Source organism: Onychostoma macrolepis, chromosome 12 (genome assembly GCF_012432095.1).
Source record: "Onychostoma macrolepis isolate SWU-2019 chromosome 12, ASM1243209v1, whole genome shotgun sequence".
Lineage (NCBI taxonomy): Eukaryota > Metazoa > Chordata > Actinopteri > Cypriniformes > Cyprinidae > Onychostoma > Onychostoma macrolepis.
Genome location: NC_081166.1, coordinates 9,944,602 through 9,972,003, shown reverse-complemented (window position 1 = coordinate 9,972,003; position 27,402 = coordinate 9,944,602). Strand labels below are relative to the sequence as shown.

Genomic DNA, 27,402 nt, shown 5'->3' with positions numbered 1-27,402 from the left:
AAAGCTAACTGCATTTAATATAAATTTAAACTATAATACATTCGCATTTAATTGCAATTAACATGCAATTAAGTGTCCAAAAGCATTCCATTCCATTTTCACTTAAGTATATTCTTTTAAAGAATATTTGAAGTACTTTTTTCCATAAGTTCTCTTTTTAAAACTAAGCAAACTATTAGCACTATTAACTTCATTTTTTTTTAAAACTATTACCAAAACTAAAATTTACTTTGTTTCACAAGGGAAGACATAAGTTTTAATACCTTCACTTAGCAATCTAAAAGTCTTACCTGAAGAGAGAATTGTTGGTGTACGATTTGACAGGACTATTGCAGTCACTGTGACCCTCGGGAATGAATCCTCTGTTCTTATGAAAGCTGTGCACCCCTTTTACTATGACTGCGACTCCTTCCCGAACCCTCTGCCGCAGTGTTTTCTTCCAGCGGTCTGTGATAATACTGATGACACCCACTGGGAAACTGTCAGGAGGGGACACTTCAGGGTTCCCCACAGCCAGACTGGGGATTACCCAGATGTATCCGGGCCCTAGCAGCCCCACATCAGAAGCCATCCTGAACAAGTACTGTGCCTCCTCGTGGGAACAGTACACTAGATATACCTGCGAGTCCACCTGCTGAAGTAGTCTTCGTGTGCGGATGTCATTGGCCCCCACGGACATCTCAAAGCTCAGCACATCCTGCAGCTCCCACAGGAAGTAGCTGGTGTCTGTGAAGGAGCGGATGTAGTCCACGAAGGTCTCATAGCCGGGATATAAGCTGGTGATCACTACAAAGTTACCCCAGTTGTACTCCTCCATCACTTTGAACATTGCATTTATCTGCTGCTCTATAGAAGCTCCCATCTGGAGAAAGGTAGAGCCTTCAGCCTGTAGAATCAAGACAGGAGATACATTCAATTCTGCATTTGTTGATGAATGTTTATAGCTTAATCAAGTACATGTGGGTACCATAAATTTGTTAAGGACACTAAAATGTTTTACATACATGCAATCATTACAAGCAATAAACCTGAAGACATGTAATCTAATTTACACTCAACATTCTAATAAGGGCAAATGTAAAACTAGAAATATATACTGTGATTGATAATTTAAAAGTAATGTTGTGAAGTACTTAAAAGAGGTACTAACAGTACTAGAAGTACTAAAAGGGAAAAGGGAAAGGAAAGGACGTGTGGCCAAGTATGGTGTCCCATACTTGGAATTTGTGCTCTGCATTTAACCCATCCAAGTGCACAAACACACACACACACACACACACACAGCGCAGTGAGTAGTGAACAAACACACACACCATGAACACACACCCGGATCAATGGGCAGCCATGCTTAATGCTTTACAGAAGAACAAGGCAAAAACAAAAATGGGTTCTTTTAAAACACCCTGTCTACCTGTTGGAAGCTTTGATTGCTTTCAGTGATTGATTTTGAAGTAACTGCAAAGTAACTAATTTACTGCAATTGTTCAGACTTTCCAAAACTACTGTACATAGAGGACTTTTTAAAATTGTCAATTTTTAAACCGATTCAGTCAGTTAATATTCACCATTTCTTTGCCAAACCACTTGAGACAGAGAAATACTGCTGGTTGATTTAGAAATTAGATATTAAATATAATAAATAATATAATTATGTATTTAAAAAATCTCATTAAATAAACAATGTAGTTAGCTACTTTAAATTATGGATTGTTCACAGCAATTATAATGTAGCTACAAAAGCTACAGATTTAAAGTAGCTTCCACAACACTGCATTTCAAATATGGTAAAATGCACTTAAATACATACAGTATGTACTCCACCGTTCAAAAATTTGGGGTCAGTAATAAGATTCTAATTCTAATAGAAATGAATACTAAAAAACATTAAAGTGATCAAAAGTGACAATGAAGAAAATGTTACCAAAGATTTCAAATGAAATCAAAAGATTTATTTTTAAACACTGAGAAAAAATTTTTTCTAGAAGACCAAATCATCATATTAGAATGATTTTTTAGGCATAATGTGAACAGTTTTTTTTATTGTAATAATATCAAAATTTACTGTTTACTGTTATTTTTTGATAAAATAAATTCAGCCTTGGTGAGCTTAAAACTTTTTTCAAAACCATTTTTAAAAATTCCACAGACCCCAGCTTTTGAAAGGAAAGTATGTTTTAAATTGCCAATGAATGAGCTTCTGATGGTAACCATAACTTACACAGCCCTATCATTTTCTGCATTTCATTTTTACAGGTTGCTGAACACATAGAGGGGATCCATAGTAACTCAATCATGGTACATGAGACTTTCTCATATCATTGAAATAACATGTATTACTGAGCAACATTAACCTTGAACGCGTTCCAACGTATGAGATACGAGAATTGGATTTACTACGCAAAGACAATTCACTAGACTATTGATCCTATCTGTACCGCAGCGACGCAAAGCAGACTTGATTTATTGCCTGACTTTCAACCATTATTCCTCTTACTGTAATCCCATTGAATGGATTTACACTTGACACCTGAAACTCGTTTATTCATGCAGCTGTTCAATATTATGCCGGGGTGATGTGCTCTTTGAAAACAAATATGCACAACTATATTTGCATATACAAATGTGTGAATCATCACATTATCAAGCCACAATTGTGCATGTAAAAAATAAAGAGATCTATTAAGTGCTGTTTTAATTTCACTTGCTCTTAGTTAACTTCAAATAAGCAAGTGTCCTAATGCCCTACACTGCCAACCGCATTTACTTCCACTGCACAGCATGAGATGACTCAAAGGTACCGGAGGAGGTGGTGTCCAATTAAGTTCCAAAGTGAGAAAAATGGGTGTGGAGGTCTGGGAGTGTCAGGAGCCGAGAGACATTCTCCCAAGACTCCTTCTGACTAGAGCTTTCCTCTTTCCTGACAGACTGATCCAGTGTCCTTCAAATAACTTCTGTGGTTAAAGTAGGCTACCTCTTGGAGAGAGAGAGGGCTTGTGAATGTCAGGTGCTCTGGGACTCACCGGTCCTCCTTCTCTGCCAGATTTCTTTCTTTAAGAAGTTATACAATCACCCAGACTCAGCTCTACTGCAATTAGCACTCATGAGCCTTGACAAGACCATTTCAAAGTAATGCCATAGTAGTAAAAGCGTGCTTCAAGTCTGAAAAAACTTGAGCAGTAAAATGGCCTGATCCCTTCAGGACTTCAGTAATAGGCATTACATGTACACTTTGGGCATGAAATTTGTCCCATGAGCTTTTAGTTCACCCCAAAATTAAAATGGTCAACATTTACTCATCCACAAGTCTTTCTAAAATTGTTTGACTTACTTCCAAGGCGGCAGTATTTTTTGTCTGTACAATGAAAGTTCAGCCAAACCAAACCAAAATATTTTGGTTATAAAACATTCTTCAAAATATATTGTTTGTGTTCTGCAGAATATAGTAACTCAAACAGGTTTGGAGTTGCATAATGGTGAGTAAATGATGACAATTTTCATTTTTGGGTCAAATCCTAAGAGAAAGAGATATATCATTAAATAATATTAAAAAAATATAGAAATATTATTTAATGCTATTAAATTTCAGGCTATGTTCAGGCTGGAGCTGGCACTCACCGACAAGGGAAGCTCTACCCTGAAAGGTGATATTTTAAACTCACTTTATTTATTTTGGAAGGCACTTGGCCATTGACACATGGTGCCTCGTGCTACTGGGATCTCATGAGAAATCCCCTACCAGATGTTTGTGACCTCCAGTCCAATCCCTCATATTAGAAAAAATAATCAGGAACAGTTTATTCAATTGCATGGAATTTACATGTGCAATATGCATTGGTTTGTCTTGCTATAGAATGATCAGATTCGAATAAAGTAGAACAGGCTGTCGCATGTCCCTGACTCCGCCCACCACATGCCTATACAACAGGAATTGTATAATCGAATCAAATTTATGTGATATGATATGCATGCATTTCTCAAAGGAGATTAAATGCCTAATCCATAATCTGGAAGTGTGGTTGTTCAGAATGCCATGAAATATGGTTCACAGCTTTATGCTACTATTTCTTTATGGCAGCTTTTCTAATTTGATTGATATTAAAGTCGGAATTAATTAATTTTCTATTCTTTTTTTAGAGTTCTGTCCAAAATATTTCCAATTGGAAATTATAAATATGAAAGAAGCAACAGATTAAGTTTAGGTTTTTCCTCAGTGCTCTTTATTAAAAATAAGAACATGGTCACTGGGCTGTTCAAAAGATTTGGCAAATTATTCAGAATCTTTATATTTCACGCTCTATGGTTAAACTCTTGAAAAATTATACCAAACCAGAATGCTTCATTTTAATCTAGATCTGACAAATGCATATTTTTGGCTTTCTGTTCCACTTCATACATCTTATCAACATTTTTCTGCACATCGTGCGAGTCTAAAAGGCATTTAAAAAATGAAAGCTGGGCAGGAAGGAGTCCTCTACTCTCTAGCTGGTATTGAAGATACTCATCTGTCCCATTAAATCAAGGGCTATTGTGTTTCTCATTTAAAGATATACATCTTTTGCCAGTCTGCATGCGTAATGATTGTTTTACTTTCTAAAAAGCGCACTTTTCAGTGCATTGTGGATTTCAGATATCAGATGCTGCAAAATCCATGCAGCATGGACTAACAGTAAAAAAGCAAAACAACTACATGTGCCTTTAGTAATTGTTCAAATGAAAGGATTAGTTAAGCCAAAAATGAACATTCTGTCATCATTTTCTCAACCTCGTTTCAAACCTGCATGGCTGTTTTTCTACTGTGGACTGCTGAGATAGAATAATGAAAGTCTCTCGAAAGCGAAAACAAAGACATTTATGTGATTGTTCAGATTGCTTTGTGTTTCTTTCTTTCCAATAATAGATAAGACGGTGTTTTTACTTCATTCACAATTTAAGCTGCCACCAGACACTCAATAAATGTACACAAAACGCCCTCACTACACACGTTGTATGTAAAATTACTGTCATGAAAAAGTCATACGCAGTTGTATTTAACAGCTGCAATTTTATGTTATTCAGAAGTTTCCACACCTCAGTAATCAGAGGAAAATGGGACACAACTGTTGGTTGCTGGTTATACATTATAACACCTATTGATTTTCACACCTCACAAAATCACTTTTCCATGCAGCTGTTCAATAACATATCATTGCAGGGGGCTTGCTGAAAAATACACACACACATGCACACACTAAAGGTTCTCGACCTCACAGCAGTTATTTTCGACTCACTGTGTCTAATAAGAGCTGTGAGGACAACGTTCCTGAAATGATTTCACAGATACCCATGATTAAATCTCGATTTGATATTTGAAATATATATATGATGCTTTTCTTTCATGCTTTGATGTATATATGGTTTGTAATTTAACTGATTTTGTTGTATTACCATAACTCTAATACATTTTTTGTTTATGTACATAGATGATTGGGTAATGTTTATGAACCTTAAGTATTATTCTGGCACACACATTGAAACTCATGCATGAAACACAAGCCAATTTCTGTTTATCATTTGTAAAATGTTTTGTATGCACGATTAATGCATTTAATGTGACATTTATGAACAAAAAGGTTTGACAAATGATTTTCTGTGTAACAAACATTTCGGTGTAAATCATTCAAAATTTGAGTGTACTGTCAGTGTACACTGAATTTAATTCAGTGTGACAATTCACATATAAAATGTTCTGCAAATGATTTTCTGCATAAATAGTTTTTCTGCACATTTCGGTGGAAATCATTCTTTTTTTTCTGTGTAAAGTGTCAAAATTCAACAATTTATGTACAAAAACGTTTACAAATGATTTACATAAAAATGTTTTTGTTACAAAGAAAATCATTTGAACAACTTTTCACAATTCACATAATTTTCAGTCTCATTTAATTCAATGATGATTTTATGTATGCTTTTTATTTATTTATTATCTGCGTGTGTTTCATGAATGTGACCCAATAAGAACATTTGTTTATAAAAAAAAAAAACCTTATTAAAATATATTTTAGGTGATCCAACGGTTCTCAACCTAGCTGCAAGGACAATCCTTTTGTAGTAACTTAAGTGTTGAATGGATTGTGATCTCAGGAAATCCCCATTACGTATTAAACCTTCTTCCTTTAAGCTGAAAGATCCCTAAGATCTACCACTACCACCTTTCAAACACTTACTTTATGTGGAATGACTACTGCAGAACCTCCACTGATGCCTATGATGGGGATGGACGTCTGAGAGGAGATAAAGTCTAAGATTTGTGCCACAGCTTCTGAGTCCACGTCATCTTCAAACACCACTCCGTGGAGGCTCTCTGCTGCCATAGTCTGACAGAGACGTGTGAGTAAAGCCCTGGGGTTAGTGTCATTCACCAGCACGGTGATGGGGTTCACTTGCAGGGGCATGTCGAGGAAGTTTTCTGGACTCAGACGGCCCTTGATCTCACTGTGGTGGGCCAAACCACTGAAAACCACAGCCACGTTGACCGAAGGAGGGCCGAAGAATGGACGTCCCCGGCAGGGAGGCACTACATTGAGTAACAGATGAAAGAAGAGGAGGAGTTGAAGAGAGGGACCCCAACACCCTTGAGGAGTGGCCATTTCAGCCTCCTAAAGCCTGAAAGAGAGAAAGAACAAAACACATAATTTCAGAATTGTTACGTGTTTGTCAGTTTGGAAAATGTCAGATGTGTGCTCTCTCCAAGTAACTATAATTTATAGGTTTTCCAAAGATTTTTTTACTGCAAATTGGTCGGTTAAAACCATAAAGTGGTCCATAAAGTCTTGGGGAATTCATTTAGATTTAATTTAACAATTGTTTAATTATTGCAGATTAGCATTGAGATGTGTTTGAAATTTCAATGCATTTTAATACAGTTTGCGAAAAACAGAATGTGTGTTAGTTTTGAACTTTCTATTAAAGGAATCCTGAAGAGAAAATTATCATGGTTTCTTGACATCATCATGGTTCGCTTTAACAAATCCAAATCAGCATGTTATAATGATTTCTGAAGGATCATGTGACACTGAAGTTCAGCTTTGCATCACAGGAATAAATTATATGTTATGGGGGGGGGGTGTCTAATGCTATTTCATGCATTCTGAGTTATTTACACTTTTAAAGAGTTAAATTCTCATGCTAAACATGGCCAAGGTTTCAAAAAAATGATTTGGACATACAGAGTAATTCTGTGTCAAATACACTCCTTTGTATAGGTTTCAGAAAGTTTTTTTTCGAGCATGGCCCTTCATGACATCATGAAGGGCGGAAATCCTTGTATGGGCACTTCTCCCAGAAGAGCATGCGCACATGTCAACCAGAACGAGAGCAAGAGAGTATCTTTCTTTTCTAAATATGATAAAACTAAAGACTCTTTGGTGATAAGAAGGATGCAATACTACTCTAGATACTCAAAATTAATATGAGATTGGGCGAAACTGTGTGTGTATTAAAACAGAAGACAGTTATTTTAAAGTGTAAAAATATTTCACAATATTATTGCTTTTATTGTATTTTTGATCAAATAAATGCAGCCTTGAGCTTTCAAAAACATTAAAAAACTCATCAACCCAAACTTTTGAACCGTAGTGTACATTATTTTTACATTTTTATCAGGGGAGACTTGCAAATGAGAGAAGCAGCAGTGATTATTTAGCAATATTGATTTCTGTGTGTTCAGACATGATGAGATGAAAATAGGACACAGTGTTGCATTGTTGTAAACAATAGAGCCTGAGTGACAAATAAAAAGCACTGCTGCAAAAATCTACCTCTGTCTAGTGTTATTTATATACACATATATAACATGCCTCAAGTGTCATCTACACAAAACTGCTCAAATTACACAGTATAAACAAAACAGTATTTTAATAGTTATAAATGCATAAACACAGCAACTAAATTTAATTTTGATTAAATACTTGTGGATTTACTAATTTTAAAATAAAAATTTAATTTATCTTACTGAAGACAATCGACAGACACACAATATGAAATTGTACATAAATAAATGTACAAATGTGCTTTAATGTATTGTAATCCAAACCATTCACGTGGTCTGAATGTCTATTTCTGTCACTTATAATCTCGGATTGCATGTGTTCTGGTCATAGTGTGCATGTGCCTTTGTGACACAACAGGCCATTAGCAGGCTGAGTGGGAGGTTTACAATGAATCCAGCAGGGAATCACATCTAAACTCAGCTCTCAACACTTCATAGGGGCCGGTCCCTGATCTCTCAACCTGCAGATGGTGTGGGTCATCGAAAGCTCACCTTTGGTGACTGACGAATGCTTGTTTAATGATTCCAATTCACACCACTGCCAGTTTGTGAACCACGGATATCTATATAGTGCACAGGTCTACAGCATATGTTGCTTGTCTTGATCTTACAAGTGACCATATAGACCTAAAGTCTATTCATTTCAAGGACAGGCCCCTTGGAGCGACCTCAGGTCAAGTGTATTACTGGTATCCATGGTGATAGAGCATGATAGTGATCTCAATAACACTCCGGTTTCTGGGTTGCGGCTATTTGGAAATGAACCAGGAACCTTTGCACTGCCAGAGCTGAACTTTAACCATAAGGCTACCGCTACACTTCTAAGTGTGTTACAGTGCACACAAATACAACTGGCTCGTAAAACAGAGCGAGGACTTTCTTTTCAACAGCAAACTAAATCAGAATCTGATGAGATGCACTTGAATTAGAATCTTAAAGGTTAGGCCCATCCATCCATGCCAGCATCTTACGACTATGACACCGCAGCCTATTAAACTATCAGAGCTAGCTGTTGGACCATGGACTGTAATTACTATGCATGATAAATGCAACCCGTCACATTGTGATGGCTATCATGTTCCTTAAAATGCTCCCATGAATACATCTGGCTTCTAATAAACCTAATTACAACGTTTAGGATATATTATGGTAAGAATGCATGTGCATTTGCTTTGTACTGCATTGTCTTCCTATGGACTTCATTAGCAACGCTCCTCACCCAATGCGGGATCACAAGTACTTTCTGCACAAGTGGAAGACAGATGGTGAAGTAAGAAAGGAGATATGCATTCCCATTGCAAAATCAACAAAACCAAACAAAAGACTTGCCGTGAGAAACCCAGAGAGTTAAAGCCGTCATGGTCTCTGTCCTCTCTCTTTTTCCTCTCTCTGTCTGTTTTTTTTTTTAAATCCTCATTAAAAAGACACTGTTCAAACTCCACTCAATACTGGAAAAGCATCAATGAGCATATTTGTATGCTCGTAACTCAACGAAATCCTCACACTTAGCCGAGCAGTGGAGTTAACATAGCAACAGCTGGGCGAGTTTCTAGGAAAACGACAGAGAGGAGTGAAAAAAAAAAAAGCATCTTTCATTTCAAAAATATACATCTAGGGGTGTTTCTTCAACTAGGCACTTCTGGTCCTGTGGAGTGTCTTAAAACACACTTTGCACACTCTCATTAGTTTTGTCAACTAACTATGTCCAGCAGTGTCCATTTCCACCACAGTGTCTTTTCCAGCACATCTCAAACAATGTACTGTGATTAACAGCAATAGCATTCTGTGGAGTAAAATTGGCAAAACATATTAGCTTTACAATTAAATTGAAATGGAAAATTTAAAAATTACATTTTCAACTAACAAAATCAACTAATTCTAATAATAATAATACAAACTATAATACTATATGTGACCCTGGACCACAAAACCAGTCATAAGGGTCAATTTTTAGAAATTGAGATTTGTACATCATCTGAAAGCTGAATAAATAAGCTTGTTAGGATAATGTTAGGATCGGACAATATTTGGCCGAGATACAAATATTTGAAAATCTGGAATCTGAGGGCGCAAAAAAATCTAAATATTCAGAAAATCGCCTTTAAAGTTGTCAAATTAAGTTCTTAGCAATTTTTGATATATTTACAGTAGGAAATTTACAAAATATCTTCATGGAACATGATCTTTCCTTAATATCCTAATGATTTTTGGCATAAAAGAAAAATCAATAATTTTGACCCATACAATGTATTTTTGGCTATTGCTACAAATATACCCCAGCGACTTAAGACTGGTTTTGTGTTCCAGGGTCACATATATATCTCAATGATACTAAAATAACAAAGCATTTAATCTCAAGCATGCTCTTCAATGACACTTTTGTCCTCTTTGTATCAAAAGTACACAAAAATACTAGGGGGAAAGATTGCAACTGGGACGTTAATTTGTGTATAATACAAATAATTTTCTATAATAAATATAGAAATAAATTATGATTAATTGACTTTTTTCAATTTTTAAAGATATAAACAGAAAATCTAGGTCCTGGGTTTGGCATTTAGAAAGCAGCCAAAATAAATGATGAAAGCCTGTTGAAAAGTTTCCAAGACACTTTTCATGTGACCCTCATATAACAAAGAAAAAAAACTTGAAAACTGTTAGTTTCAATAATAATGAACCCCTGGGACACAAGTGCCAATAGATGAAGAAACACCCCTATTTTGGATGTCTTCAGAGTGTGTGTTCACTGGCCTACTGCACGTGACACTGTGAACAGCAGTGAGACACCTGCAGCCTTTCTTTGATGACAGCAAATGGAACACACACACAGTCAGGCTGCTGCACGATAATATATTCACACTCCCGTTTTCAGTCTGTTAGATCTGCTGTTGATGTGATCTTCTCATGTCCTTTTCAAGTCCTCAGATCTCTTTAAAAATGGACACTTTGATATGTGTTTGACCATAGATCCTATGGACAATCACATCACACAGCTAGAGCATGTGCTCTTATTTCAAACAAAACAACAAAAGAACAAAAATGAAAGGGTTCATCAATGTCAGGCAAAAAAAACAGCTGCCATTCATTCTATTTTATGCCATCATTGGACAAGATTGGTCTCCTATTTAAAGCACTTGAGTACGTGTAAAAAAGTACTTGAGTACAATTTCAGTTGTGAAATAGAAAGAATATCTCTCATGATACTGATCATGTATGTCTGAGATAACTGCACAGGGGTGTCTGTGTTACTGTAAGGCACTTCCCTGGATTCACAGAATTACACATAAACACGACTCGTCGCAAAATTTAATCTGCACCTTCCATGTAGATAATCACAGATAGAAATATTTTCAAAGTAAAACACCAGCTGTGGGTGCCAGCTGTCCACGCGGTATCTGATAGGTGAAGCTGATTAAAGCACAATGGCTTTTAATACATTTTACATCTACAACTATAACCTTCACATCCGCCATTCAGTTTAGACTATAAACTGAACTGCAATTTAAATAGTAGTTGGGCATATGTGCCCATAAAAAATATTTGGTTGGACAAAAAAAAGTAGAAATAATAACAGTTACAGTAATATTTCCTTACAACAAAGCATATCTGCTTAAAATATTCAAATAACTGAAGAAAAAAAAATTCTGGTACAAGAATATAGGATTATGTCCCATTCGGCACAACTTCAAATGGTTGTAGATTGGGCTTCGCCCCAAATACAAACTACACATTTGCTGAACTGGTCACATTTGTGCTTAGACTGACATCTGTGACTATCAAAAATGACAATCAAAGAGCTGTACAACGTACATGGACTGTCATACACATCATCCAGATGGTGTGTTATATTAGCACTGAATTAACATCTTGTGTGTTCTGTCGACGTATGTGATTCTGAGGTAAAATGCCACCACAAACGAGAGTGTTAGCGCGTTTAAAGCTGAATTACATTTAGAGTTACACTTGCACAACTATTTATAGCAACAATCCCAAACACATTCTCACTTGAGTGATGTTAACTCACACAAAGCTAATTCATAGTCTCAACGTGGCTTTCGAAGAGCAATCTGTGTGCTTTCTGTAAGTGGGACACCAGCCGCTTTGCTTTGGTAATGGTCTTAAATCACAGTGGGATCGTGGTAAGTTTTCCTTTTGAGCTTCGACCACAAAGGTTACGAGTCTGTCCAGATGTTACCAACCACTGTGTGAGCAAGCACTAAGCAACAAAATCAACAAACTGCGGACACACACACACAAAAACAATATGAGGTATTTCGAAAGTATTTAAGAAGCAGTCAAGTTACCGGCCCAAAACTCAAATGTGTCACATATAAAGCTAATTATAAACTACAATGAAACTGCTTATATTACTTGTTTACAGTGACGACTCAAGGTCCATGTGGCCATACAGCTACTCTTTTAAAAACAGATCACATCCTTATTTAGTATTCCACACAAACCCACAGCATGCTATATACATTTTTAACAGTGATCCAAGGTGAAAGTGCTCAGAATGTCATGGTCAGAGCCCACATTAGTGTTCCCCAAATCTGCATGTATCGCATATCAGCTGGCTTTTCCAAACCTCTGTGATCTCACCAGTTCAGCCATAATCATACAGGTTTCAGTGAGTCTGCTATAAAACGAAAACAGATTATGACATTGAAATACAGACGGTAGTATCACCATTGCCAGCATTTGTAACGGTGTGGCAGTGCAGACAGATTCGGATGTTAATAGTGATGTATTAGTCACACTGCAAACAGTTGTGATTGGACATTAACAGATGAGCTTTTCAGCAACAATCAACTGTTCTGTCTTATGAATGCTAAGAAGGGCCGGACTGTCTGTAATAAATAAATCAAAATAACACGTTAGACCTTTCGAGTAGGCTCTCGTTTTCTCTTGAGACAACACCACACACTAACAACTGCATATCTATAATTTGATTATCGGAAATGACACTTGAGTGATAAATGACTCAAGATGTTTATGAATGTATCTACCACTTCTAATCTATTTAGAAGCATTATTATGACAAACTGAAATGTTTGAATAAATAAATACGCACATACTGCATTTACGTCAATGGTAAACCTCATTTTGTCTGTCACACTCACAAAGGACTTTACAGGACGTCATATTCCATTTATGAGGAAAATTAATCATAAGGAAAACATCAAGACTGCAAGAAAATCAATTTCCCTTCTTTGACCTTGGCTAATCTCCTGTCTCAAATATGTATATACATCTATAATATTCAAGCACGATTAAGAGTTAAAAAACCTCTGCTAGCATCTTACTACAAATTTAAAGAGTTTAGGATTAAAAACAGGTGTTTTTTAACCCCATTTTTCATGACTGACCCAGTTTGCCTCTTTTTTCTGTTGTAATTGTGTGTAAATAAGTCAAGCGTCCCTGACACAGACTGTGAGCTGATATATGCACACCTCTGACATTCCCAATGCCAAAAAAGTCCCAGTGCAGGTATGTGTGTCAGACAGCATTTAGGTCTCCAGAATCCCATTCACTCTGCCGGTTACGCTTTCGAGGACTGTTTCTGCGAGCAGCCACGAGAGAGAGCGGCGCTCCACCTGTTAACTACGGCAGCTTTAGCCCCGCAGGCATTTCCCCCCGCCACACACACAAGACCCAGAGATGGAAAGATGCTCTCCGTGGACACATGCACAAAGTTCAAGCGAAGCTGTATGTTTACTGTCAACAGCGGATTGAATGAAAAGGACTTTCCTTACCTGTGCCGGCTGGATGCATCCGAGCCCGACCCCAAGCTGTACATTCTTCAGCTGTGCGTCTCCGCCTCCTCTTGTTTCCTCTTCTCGCCTTTGCTTCCTCTCACCTCCTTATGGCCTTTTCTATCTTTCGCACTGTCTCTCTCCTTCTCTCAACACTTGTGTGAGTCTACTTGTGTGGCAGCTGAAGACCCTGCTGTGGTGATGGCATTTCTCTCGCTCTCGCTCTCTCTCGCTCTTCCTGGCAAAGAGGGTCAAACTGAAGATGGTGTCAGTGACACGGTGAGGAAAATGATGGAAGGAATTAGCGAGAAACAGAGAGACAAGTGTCCAAAAAAAGAGGAGAAACAGCTGTTAGCAGCTTGTGACGACGACGAGAGACAGCTGGAGAGTTGCAGTTGTGATCTCTGACTGAGGAAAGGTGTGAGAGCAGGTGGGGAGCCGCGTGGCGGTGACTCCCTGTGCTCGCCGGATTGGTGTGCGAATGCGTGAAGTGGTGTCTTACTCAATAAATCTTGAATAAATCTCACGTGGGTCTTGTTTACCTATGCCTGAAGTTGTGATATGCCTGTAGCACGTAAACCAGAAGCAGAGAAAGTGTGTTTCTAAGCGTGTGTCAGTCAAAAAACGGAGAGTTTTTGGCATGGACAAACCCTTCATCTTCAATCAAACTGCTCATCCGTAGCCTCCGCCCGCTCCATCACGACCAACCTAGTTCCCCAACCTTGGGGAATAATCATGATGAAATGAGAAGGATGCTGGGAAGAGAGTACAGCTGATTAAAATAGATTCGAATGAAAGACTGGAGCTGTGTATCTGACCTTTTCCGTCTCTGGAGTTGTAGTTTGCTGATTTTGAGGAGGAAGTCCATGAAGACGCTTCTCAGTTAGTCGAAATGTGTTGCTTATTTCAGAATCTTTTATATCCGCAGGTGTCGGTTTCTGATTTAGTCCGGATTCTGAAAAGTTTGGAGTTCTTGTAGTGTTGGCTGAGAAAAGCATGAAAGCAATCCAGAATAAATACATACATAAATACAAATTCACAAATGATGTTTGTCCAGTTTGTAGAGCAGATGTGCTGAGCGTCTCATCTGTTTGATGTGATCTGCCTTCTGCTCTCCAGACCACAGAACAAGCTTCTGATACCTAATCATGATGCTGTACAGATTTATCCTGCCTCCCCCCTCCTCATTCTCTCATGCTTTTATTCTCCCTCTCTCTCTCCATCCAGAGTCCCTTTTCACCATGTCTGATTTTCACTTCGCTATCCTGTCCTGTTTGTTCTCTCTATTCTATTACTCCTGCTTCTGTCTGTCTTTCCCACCGTCTTTGTCATTATCCTCCTGCTGCAATTTAAATGCTCTTTCTTTTCAAGCCGTCCTGGTTTCGGTCATTCTGAGATGAGCAGGTCCGACAGACAAGTTCCCTTGTCCTGTTGATTCTCTCTCTCTGTCTCTGACACTTCTAGACACTTCAACCTTGCTTGTCCTTCAGGTCTGAGGTTATTATGAATGCAGTTTTGTCCTTTTTTGTCAGACAGCTTTTATGAAATCAATCCCCGTCCTCTACACAAACGTTTGTTTTTCATATCATTTGTTTTAATACTAAGCAAATGACATTTTCTATCCCCTAATCCTAAACCTACCTTTACACAAACCTTTCTAGATTTGTATAGAGGCATTATTTATTTGTTTATCAAGCTGTTTTTCTCATGGGGAAAACGTGGATTTTATAATAAAACATGAGTTTCATATTTTAAATATGTATATTATATGTGACCCTGGACCACAAAACCAGTCATAAGTCGCTGGGGTATATTTGTAACAATAGCCAATAATACATTGCATGGGTCAAAATAATAGATTTTTCTTTTATGCCAAAAATCATTAGGATATTAAGTAAAGATCATGTTCTGTGAAGATATTTTGTAAGTTTCCTACCGTAAATATATCAAAACTAAATTTTTGATTAGAAATATGCATTGCTAAAAACTTCATTTGGACAACTTTAAAGGCGATTTTCTCAATATTTGCACCCTCAGAAAGCTAATTTATTCAGCTTTTATATGAAGTATATATCTCGATTTCAAACAACTGACCCTTATGACTGGTTTTATGGTCCAGGGTCACATATGTACATATATATATATATATATATACACATACACATATACATACATACATACACACACACACACACACACACACACACATATACATACATACATACATACATACATACACACACACACACACACACACACACATATATATATATATATACACATACATACATACATACACACACACATACACACACACACACACACACACACATATACACACATATATATATATATATATATATATATATATATATATATATATATACTCATACAAGCTAAATCTTAAAATTTAAAGAACCATGTGACATTGAAGACTAGCGTAATGGCTGCTGAGAATTCAGTTTTTCCATCACAGGAATAAATTACATTTTAAAACATTTTTTTTTAAAAACAACAGCAATTTTATATTGTAATAATATTTCACAATATTTTGGTTTTTACTGTATCTTTAAATGAATTAAAATGCTGCTTTAGTGAGCATAAGAGACGTCTTTAAAAGAAAAAAAAAAATCTTACAGACCCCAAACCTAATAAACACACATACACATACTTTAAATATAAATTAAAATATAAGTATTTGCATATTTACACGTATTGCCTATTATTAGACACTTTTACCCAAAGTGATTTACAAAAGCCTTACATATGAAGAATAAAACATAAGCGTTTCTCCCTGAGGAGAAAAGACTGTTCAGAGAACACAAGAACAGAGATGAAAGTGAGAAACAGTTAAATAATATATTCCCCCTGTCTTTCTTAAGAGTTAGTTAAGCATATTAAAAAGATTCAATCAAGTGGTCACAGAAGAAATACCTTGAGTAGCAAGGAACAGAAAAGGTTCATTTGACACTTTGAATCAGTTAAAAGATGAAAGTGGAAAGTTAATTTTAAGATTTGATTTGGTTTAATTTCATTAGTTAAAAAAAAAAAAAATCTAGTCGAGTTTTGTTCACCTGACACTGCAAATTAAACTTTCCACCTGTAAGGAGACAAAATGAGTCCACATGTCTCATCCATACTGTAACCCATAATCGAGGATAAAAACATTCTGGTTTTCCCATTCATAAGAGCATTAAATGGCAGAACCCTGGTGTTTCAGCTGAAGCAGACTACTAATAACATATGTGTTAAATCAGTGCTATAAACTACACACAGCTTTTTGTTCTTTGATTGCTGACATATTTTAAACACGATGTCTTTTGCACGTACAGCATGTGCAAAACTAAATATATACTACACTATTAAAAAAAAAAAAGATCAGCCGGGATGCTGTCATGTAACACAAATGTGTTTTTCACCCTGAGTTAATTTTTTTCCCTCCATTTTTTTTGTCCCAGCTTTAAAGATCTGCTGTCTCCTCTCATTTTCCGTCTGCTCAAAAGGAACTCTCTAAATTGTCTAAATCGCTTTGTGCACATGGCAGCTTTTAAGAAACTAAAAATACCATGGTGCTATTTTAGAGCAGGCCAGGTGATGAGGCATACTGACAGGAGGAGAAACCAGTGTGACTTTTCAAACATGTTCCAGCCGAACATTTTGTGCATTTTGACACACTGAAAGCCACTTACAATGCATGATGACCTGTCTTTAAGAGAAGCAAATGGGTTTAAACATTTTTGACAAAAAACAGAACATTTTTAGTTTAAAATAGTACCTGATGCATAATGTTTTCTGACAGTGTATGACAGCAGTACTTCGTTTGGAGGCCCATTCCTGCCTTGGAACAAAAAAAAGTAATTGTTAGAAAAAGTTTGAGAAATAAAATTAAATTGTGACATAGTTGTAAGATTTACAGTAACATCACAGTCTGAGGTATAAATTTTGTATTTAAGATAAATAAAATTGCAATTGCAAGATATAAAGTCCCACTGCGAGATATAAAGTCACATTATTTATATTACATATTTATTTCATTACACATAAACCAAATGATGCTCTCAGAAAAAATGACTTTTTATGCCTAAAAATTTTTGTCTAAGACTCTTATGTCCCTTTTCTATAACTCTTACATTGAGTCTATCTTAACATTTTCTATAATATGTTGGTATGGCAATCGTAGTGTTAAGACTAAAAATGCTTTGTCCAGAATAGTAAAGGTCAGCAGTAAAATTTTAGGCACTGAGCAGAGCAGTCGTACTGACCTGTACAATAGACAGGTGGTGCGGAAAGCCAACTCTATTTTATCGGCCAGTGATCATTCCCTGTACTCTCTGAGTTTGAGTTTTTACCTTCTGGTTTGCGGCTTCCTTTAGTGAAGAGTAATCGATACAGATGCTCATTTATTCCTACTGCAATATTAATGCTAAATGATGGTGATGGTTAGTGGTTAATTGTTATTTTTTATTTATTGTTTTGTGGGGTGGGTGAGGTTGTAAATTGTATTATTAGGGTTGTGTTATCGTATTGTTTTTGTGCTTTTTATGTTTTGTTTGTATGTCTTGCTGCAAAACTAATTGCCCTTTGGGGGACATGAATGAATGAATGAATGAATGAATGAAGTAGCGGAATCAATGATGCAAACTTCAAAACAAGAGGCAAATCCAAATTGTGCTATAAAGTAGCTGTAGCAAGACAATGGTGTCATTATTCAGCTCCAGTCAGTTCAAGTTTTGTTCTCATACAATACTGTGAGATGTAAGATCGATGTAACTTTAAATTTTAAAACAAGGTGGAATATCTCAAACTCATCTATTCTTTTTAACTACAGTGTGCTCATCGCCATAAAGAAATCTATGGATAGTGTAAGTCTGTAGTATTGAGGTGTACCTGGAGTGACAGACTGTCTTTTATCAAATTAATCTGTGCTCAAGTTTTGATTAAATGTCAATATTGTTGATTTTTCCACCCTGACAGTGTCTGAGAGAAATTAAACTCAGCTGAGTTACTGCTGTGCTGCACTTCTTCTCATAATAAGGGTCTTCAGTTCAAAGCAATTCAGTCAGCTGTATAAGTTAAATAAAGAAAAAATCCTTCATCATAGTGCCTACAATTGTAGAATAATTGCCTGAACTGTAATTGTGGTAAAATGGGTTATTGAGTTGTTTTGCAAAATATGGATCATGTGTGTAACAAGTTAACAACACAAAATCTCATAATCAGTCACTTGTCAAAATGTGGGTGTTTCTCTGAGGTGTAAATGGAAATGCAGATGCTTTAGGTTCCCCAGGTACAGCTGGTAGCCGTGCCAGATCCTGGGGAGGAAATGTCATGCGGTCAAGTGTCCCCCAAGGGCTCAGGTGGAGGCTGCCTGTCCATCAGGTGTCTTAGCATCAGCAGCTAACATGCCAAAGGCAGAACACTGCCAGATTTACACGGCATCAGATGGACTGAAAGTGGAAAACAGCAACATTGTGGAAATATATAAATATTGCCATGCATATAAATAAATCCAATCTTTCGTCTTTCATCTATGAAATGTGACATTTCAGATTTTTTTCTCTGCGCTGCTGGCTATTTTTAGATAGACTTTACTAAGAGAAGCCAGAAAATGAGAAGGAAACGTGCAGCAGGGTTAACTTTGTTGCACAACTCCCCTGAGAAGCAACTGGAAGAAATCAAAGGAGCCACAATTCGGACCGTAACTTTGCTTTAAGACATATGACAACGTCTTATAAACAATATTAACAGACTTGACGAGTTTTGATATGACATACATCTGTAGACAATCTCCTCATGCTCCTCTCAAATGTCCCACATGACAGCATAATATTGCAGTGACAACCAGAGATCCAGAAAAGTTATTTATAGTATGTAAATATGCAATTACTCATAAACTCAAATGTGTGATTTGACAAAAATAATATGCATAGGACATAAATAGAACTGCTTAACCATATTTGTCCTGGTATGAAATCAGAAAATGTCTTTTGCATGATGGTATGTACAGCATTTGAATGGGCACAAATGCATTTAAAGGGAAATTCTGTTTCTCAACCACATGTATAGTCTTCTACGACATATAAAAGTACATATTTTAAGAAACGTCTCAATGTCTCAAAGTGTTTTTGTCTATACAGTGGAAGTCAATTGGATGCAATGTTGTTTGGTTCCCAAAAATCCTCAAAATATCTTCTTGTGAGTTCCGAAGAAGAAAGAAATGCAGGTTTGGAATGACATGAGGGTCAGTAAATGACAAGTAAATAATGGGTGGACCATCCTTATAAACTCCAAAATAAAAGGTTTAAGGTTTTCAAGTCTTTGTTTTAATCTTAAACGATTAACTGCTGAAAATAAAGTCTTTCTTTACAATAAAGCAAATAAAACCATTACATTTTATAATTCATGTTGTGCATGAACATATGAACACTACAGTGTCAGATGATCAAATTTGGGTTTTGAATAAGGAACAGCCCTTATGCATACGCTGTCATACATTTTGCATATTTTTAATGTAATGGTATCAATAATAGGTACTGTTAAACCCTACTTAGGGGGGCTTCGATCTCATGTTTACATTGCAGCCACCTCACAAATCTGCAATTAACTCAGCTGTCAGCACCCTTGTGATCATGTGATCTCACTTCATGTTTGCTGAAAAGGGCATCTGCAATAGCTATCTGAAGTTATTCACTTGAAATTCTCACTTACCAGTCATTTAAAACATTCTCATTTAAAAAGTTCTTAACATTATGTACTATCCTTCCCTTCCCTCCAATGTTAGGTCACAGAGAGTTGTACCACACACAGCTTTCACAGACATGTGCTCTGTTACTCTTAGAAGAATGCTCTTTATTCCAATGAAATCAGATCAACCTTAAAATCTTAAAAAGCAACCTTACCAGATACACCACTATTAATGAGGTACATCTACTTTAAAAAAAACAGTAAAGTATGTCGAGCAAGATTCAAAATCACAAAAAAAAAATTCTTCTGAACAACATTAACTGAGCCCTTTCTAAGACTGAAATCCTAAAAATGTATCAAACCACACCAGGAAAACCAGCTGATCCTCAGTGGAATCATCTTGCTGCCACCTATAGGCCTTGACAAGAAAGGAAATCATAAAGGAAAAAAAGGATAATGAATGACTTAAATTTACAGCTATAGAGCTTTGTTACTATCCAGAGAGAGTCATGACAGTCATTACACACCTCTTCAGACTTTAACAGCACTACAAACCTATCTGATTCCCATGATTATGAAGTAGCTTACTAATAGATGCTCAACTATTACAGACGTGTCTTCGTTTTATTCTCTGCGTTTTTTGAAGGACACTCCAGATTTGCATGGAAACTATTTTTAAATCTCTTCAAGCCGCTTCCGTGCACTCGTAGGTTTGAGAGAAAAGGTTTACATGTCAACAACACAAGTGCTCTTCCGTCTGAGAAAGAGAGAGCAAGCACATGTCCCTTCATTTAAATACTCAAGGCATGTTATTTCAATTTATATTCAACCTTTAGCTTCTCTAGAGAATAAAGCACATACTTCATGATCATCCTGTCTGAATGAATTTGCACACACTGTATTGTTGCTCTGAGATGGCAAACGGGAGAAGAAAGAGCAGTATTCACATGGGAGATAAAAGGAAAATCGACATCTTCAAGTGGTCTGCAAAGTAAAAAAAAAACAAAGATCCCCAATGGGATAAGTAAACACGCAGGGTTCATCCGAACAGGAAAAAGAAGCAGGAATGTATCTTTTGTCCTCATAAATATTTCATAGTCATGACTGTTCTGCACTCTGTAGGTACACACGCACTACCTGGTGGTCTAGTTTCCAAAAATAGACCCTTAACGTGGTTTGACAACTCCATTAAACCACAGCTGAATTAATTGCAAATTAATTATTAACAGCCAACTGTAAAAGAGTTGATACTCTCGCTTTAACAAGGACAGTGGTTTTCACAGAGATTGGAAGGACAGAGAGATAGACAACTGGATAAGCTTAATGAGCATAAAGTTTGAAGTAGCTCTTTCTGTGCCGGCCAGATGGCTGTCTGCAAGGTGGGATGAGTTTTGACTCCATATGTGCAGCCACACCTGTGGACTATCTGTCTGTTTTTTGGCTCACCGTGCTCTCAGATATACTATCCAAACACTGTGGCTCAGTGCAACACACCTTATCTGACCGTTTGGACAATGTAGCCTGCGGTGAGGGGCTATGCAAATTTGTACGATATAATCAGCACAAGACTAGATCTAATATTTATCAAAGGAGGCAAATTATGTTTTTGACATGAGCTATGCTGGAACACCATTTAAAGAAACAAGAGATAGAGACTCGTCATGAATATTTCATTGGAGTGCAAATATTATCTATGAAACGAAACACGTGAGAACACAGCTAATAAAATAATGGCCTGTTCCAGCTTTCATGGCAGTTATGAGATAAGCAGAAAAACATGGACGCATGGAATACTGAATAGAAAGTTAACTTAGCATTCTTCTTGTTGCCCTGGACAATATGGTATGTATAATACTATATATTTACAAAATATTTGAAGGTATCCTGAAAGACTATTTGGCTAATCTTAAAGGTGAAGGGTGTAATTACTGCAACACTCCTGTTTTCAAACAGGTTTCCTGATTACTTATCACTGTCTTTCATTGGCTGGACAAACAGATAGATCCGCCCCGAACTTATACCATTGGTTGAGCCAATTTTACTCAAAAAAAGTAATGGTTTTATAGCACCATTTATAGTAGTGTCTCTCAATATTAAACATTAAAAATAAAGAAAAATATATTATACACTTACATTAGAGGGTGTGATGGGCTAGGTAAAAATATAGATTTTCTGAACAATTGCAATCTTCATTTGAACAATCGCAATTTATTTATAAATTCACAAGAGTGACTTTCAGAGATGAAACATTTAAATAAAAATATACAAAATATTTAAATTTAAAGTAATTATCTGCAACTGATTTTATACATAGGCTACATACATACAGTATATATATATATATACATACAGTGGGGCAAAAAAGTATTTAGTCAGCCACCAATTGTGCAAGTTCTCCCACTTAAAAAGATGAGAGAGGCCTGTAATTTTCATCATAGGTATACCTCAACTATGAGAGACAAAATGAGAAAAAAAAAATCCAGAAAATCACATTGTAGGATTTTTAAAGAATTTATTTGCAAATTATGGTGGAAAATTTCATTTTATTAAACAAAATTGATAAAATAAAGTGTCCAGGCGAAGAAGTGTCCAACAAAACGGGGGGATCTGGTGTCCTCGTTGTGCTGCGGGGCTCGTGAAGGAGGGCAGTGTTCAAAAGGGGAAGGGTCCAGGGAAGGGGCGGAGTCCGGTGGCCGCACGCGCTCCCGCTCTGGTCCGGTTTACGAGGGGCGGCGGCTTCTTCTGAGCGGCGGCTCTTCCTCGGCCTTTGGCGGGACTTGATCGGCCCGGCATCCTGGCCCGACGGCCGTATCTGGTGCGGCGTTCTCCGGACCGCGGGTTCTGCAGCTCACATCTCCGGTGGCGCGATGTCCCTCTACGCACCCTTCCTGGACCCACGAGGACACCAGCGTGCATGCACGGGGGAAGAGACCGGTCTCTCGAGGAGAGGCGCGCTGGGCATTTAACAGCGGCGGTGATGAGGCTTCATTCAGTCCAGCTGTGCCTCATCACACGCCGCCAGCCCGCGTTGATCCCACGCCCCTCCTCTCATCCACCCACTCCTGTCGGGAGCCTGGTGAAGGGCGGCGAATAAGGGACGGGGTGGTGATGATGATGAGGGGGAGGGCCACCGATCCGTCACAATACATACACACACACACACACACACACACAGTATTTAAACATATATATATATATTAATATATATATCAACAAATTAATCTTTGGTAATGTTAAAAAGTTCCCTGTATAATTTACATGATACAAGAATTTTTTAATGTAAGCCTTTTTTTAATGTAACTGAAATATACCAAAATTAATCAAATCATTAGCCTACATCAAACTCCCAACTGAATTGAGAGCTTGTGAATCAAATTTGATCAGAAAATCTGTATCATTACCCATTCTCAACTTTGCATACTGTCCCAAAAATGAAATGCTTACATGAAAGATCCTTAAAAAACAACGCAAGTTATGCTCGGTCTACACTACATGATTTTCAAAGTCGTCGGATCACTGTTCCTTTCACACTGCATGACTATTTTGGGTATCATGAAGTTTTCTCTAGGAAGAATCCCAGACAACAATTTCCAAAAACATTCACGAGAAGTGATGTAAGACTAGACTCCTCCCCCTGAAATTTCCCTTGCTTTTTTCTTGCGCTCTCATTGGGTGCAGGTCATCGCCGATATGATTTCCAGTCAAAGCGCATTTCAAACTGCAAGACTCTGAGTAGCAGATACATTAGCACTTATTTTAGATTGCGTCTTTCATAATTGACATCATGCAATCGTCACTTGCATAAAAATGAGCACTGATTTGCGTCAAATATCAAGCTTATGTAAGCAATCTCCAGAAATTGTCGGTGAGTAAAAAAAGATGCATATTACCCGGCATTAAAGACACCTGAATGAATCTCTAATGTCTGTGAGAGGGGTCTCTATAGTGTCCTTGCAACATGTTTATACCACAACATACAACTCACCATGTACAGTTTAATGCATTTGTGACCTTTCTGAAAGCTGACCCTATTTATGCTTCTTACTAAGAGGCAGGACAGAACTGAAGGCCAACTGACCAGTCCAGAGGGAACTTCTGGTTGTTCATGCAGAAAAAAAGCCCCTCATAACTCCTGTCTGACAGGTCCACTAATCCAATGTGTCACTATATAAGAGCATATGCATGTGCACATGCCTGTTCTCGACCTTCAATTAGCTGTATGGGTCAGCCATTTGTCTTACAGTGACAGGGTCATTCACCCTGTGCCTTGAAGAAAGGCATGTCCTTATCAAAATTATGTTATATGACCAATACATGTGCAGGTCAGACACTGTCACCATAGATCCCATATCCATCTCCCACGATACTTCATCTCATATCATATGACAACATGGATAATAAAAATGGGAGAATATTACACTGCATGTGTGTTTAGATGGCCGAAATGTATCTCAAATAGGCAACATTGAACGCAAGAAAAAAGAAGGCAAAATTAGAACTGGATAGACCGTCTACATTTTTATGAAATAGTTGAATATTGCTGAGGTGCCAGCAGCAGGTTGCACACAGGATCCAAAGCAGTTATTATATTGTTCTAAGCGCATAAATGTGTGAAGTATGCCCTCTGCAGGTTGTTTAATGTTTACGGATTTATGTGCCGTTGAACCTCTCTGTTCTATGCATTTTATTGCACATCACAGAATATAAATTATAGAAATAAGAGTTTGCTTTTCTTTTTTTTCTTCTTTTTTTCACATAAGTTTCTTTTCTGATTTAAAAGTAAATGCTTAGTTGCATTCTTTGAATATTAAGTCATAATCTGAACCACAGATTAAATTTGAAATGCTCTTTCCGAAATACTAAATTAACATGATCTTAAACCAAGATAATTCTGTACCATTAAAAATGCGTTGCATTGAAAAAAAAAAAAAAAACTGAATTAAAAATGTTTAAAATTATGTACATTCACATGACAATAATATATCTGGAACATTTAAATTTTAAATTTTTGTTTATATTGTTGAGGATATTGCCCCCCTTTCATGTAAAGCGCTTTGAGTACCCAGAAAAGCGCTATATAAATGTAACAAATTATTATTATTATTGTTATTATATTTATGAGTTGTTTTATTTATTTATTTCTACTAACTTTTAAAATTAATGTACTCTTTTTCTAGTTTTTATCTAATGTCAGCAGTCTTAACATAAACAAAATTACAAAGTGCACCTTTAAAGTTTGACTTCCAAATCAAACCCAGGGCCCAGTTCGAAAGAAATCAGATTGGATAAAATCTTAAAAATGGGTTGTTCGAAAGAAGAAAAAAAGTTTTTGAAATCAGATCACATCTTGGCTTTGATCTGGATCAAACCTTCAGTTCAGTATGTGCATCCAAAAATATAGATGCATTTATATTTTGGACTTGATTTGTTTAACAGTTACAGTGATATATATATATATATTGTCTAGGCCTAGGGTGACCATATTTTAGTTTTCCAAAAAGAGGACAGTAGGGGGCGGGGTTCATGGGCGGGGCTTCACCTAACAGTATAGGTAGCCAGTTTTTTTGTTTGTTTGTTTGTTTGCTTATTTTGTTTTTATAATAAACAAAAAGAAAACAAGTAGATAGAATAGAAAAAGAATAGGGAATGTCATTTTTAAATAAAAATAAAACAAGTCAATAGAACAGAAAAAGAATAAATAACGCTAGTGTTAGAAGGTCATTATTTATAATAAATAAAAATAAAATAAGTAGAAAGAATAGAGAAAGAATAGAGAATGCTAGAGTTAGAGGCTCTTTTTTGTTTATAAATAAAGCAAGTAGTTAGAATAGAAATAGAACTGAGAGTGCAAATGTTAAGAGGGTCAAGTTTTTTAATAAAAAAAAGCAGATAAAATTAGAATTAGCATTAGAATAGAGAGTGCTAGAGTTAGAGGGTCAAATGAAGATGAAAGAGATGTGTTTTCAGCCATTACTTCAAAATATTAAGGACTCAGCTGCTTGGATTGTGTTGGGCAGGTCATTCCACCAGGAGGGAACAGTTAATGTAAAAGTCCATGAAAGTTTTATCATAGGTAGAATGCAAAATGTTTCAATACAGGCAGTCAAATGTAATTTATGCAATATTTCAAACCTTTAACCCACTTGGGAAAATCAACCCATGGCAACAGTTTAAACGAAGCCCAATTCTGTGGAAAAAAATGCGGACTTGGCAACACTGCATGGACGTATGCACGTATGGTCACCGTAATTTTGTCTCAGTAAAATTATACCCCAAAGAGCTGTCACAATCAAACTAAAATAATATATTCAATTTAAATGTAATTTATGAATTGCAATGCACAATCATCAGAGACCAATTAGTAAAAATTTGTTCCTAAACCCTAACAATTGTATAGGCTATACCTTGCTGCATATTTATTTTTGTTTATTTGTGGGTCAGATGAGAAGTCTGGCAGTTTAAAAGAATTTCAGAATGGAACAGGGTGTTTGTATTGTTTCATTGTGTTGTTTCTGTCACTGTGGATGAAATACTTGAATACATCAGATGTAAATATGAAGCAGCTGAAATAGTTTCCAGTCTCTTTATAAACACTGACAAACTTCATCCAGGGGGCTGTTTCATAAAACAAGTTTACCAAACATGCAGGCTTATTTCAGTTATTCTGATTTATTTTGAACCAAATCAACTGACAATAAACCTGGCTTATTTGGTAAACTTGTTTTATGAAACAGGCACTTGGACAATGACAAATCTCATAATAAATAGCAAAATATGGGATTTAACGTTACAATTCCGGATTATTCTGATCAAGATTTTAACAACTAAAATCAATCAAGTGGTGTGGCAAGAAAAAGCTTGTTTTTTTTCTGCCCAGTGTTATTATTCGCCAGTTATTCATATAAGTTACGCCATTATCAAAATGTTAGATTATCAAAACCCGTTAAATACACACGATTTCTAACTGCCACAAGACCCAAAACTTTTACATATTAACACGATAAGTGTCATAAAATGTCTTACTAACCTTGTCCGTGGAAAGTTATATCCAATGTATCTTGTGTTTTGACCATGAGATGGCGTTAAACGCACAAACTTTAACATGAAACGCGGAAGGATATCGGAAAGGGAATAAAACAGTATAGTCCCACACTAAAA

At 36.6% G+C, this 27,402-nt stretch overlaps 1 protein-coding gene across 1 annotated transcript in view; it reads right to left on the bottom strand.

Moving 5' to 3' along the window:
* The window catches only part of grin2cb (glutamate receptor, ionotropic, N-methyl D-aspartate 2Cb), a 54,536-nt gene extending 27,234 nt beyond the window's left edge, over positions 1-27,302 (bottom strand). The window contains exons 1-7 of the mRNA XM_058794282.1: positions 27,272-27,302; positions 17,336-17,398; positions 14,379-14,545; positions 14,211-14,281; positions 13,561-13,816; positions 6,204-6,642; positions 291-886 (exon numbers count right to left, since the gene is read on the bottom strand). Of these exons, the coding sequence (XP_058650265.1) occupies positions 291-886; positions 6,204-6,626 (1,019 nt within the window). The 5' untranslated portion in view covers positions 6,627-6,642; positions 13,561-13,816; positions 14,211-14,281; ... (1 more) ...; positions 17,336-17,398; positions 27,272-27,302. The remainder of the gene's footprint in view (positions 1-290; positions 887-6,203; positions 6,643-13,560; positions 13,817-14,210; positions 14,282-14,378; positions 14,546-17,335; positions 17,399-27,271) is intronic.
* Between the last annotated feature and the right edge of the window lie 100 nt (positions 27,303-27,402).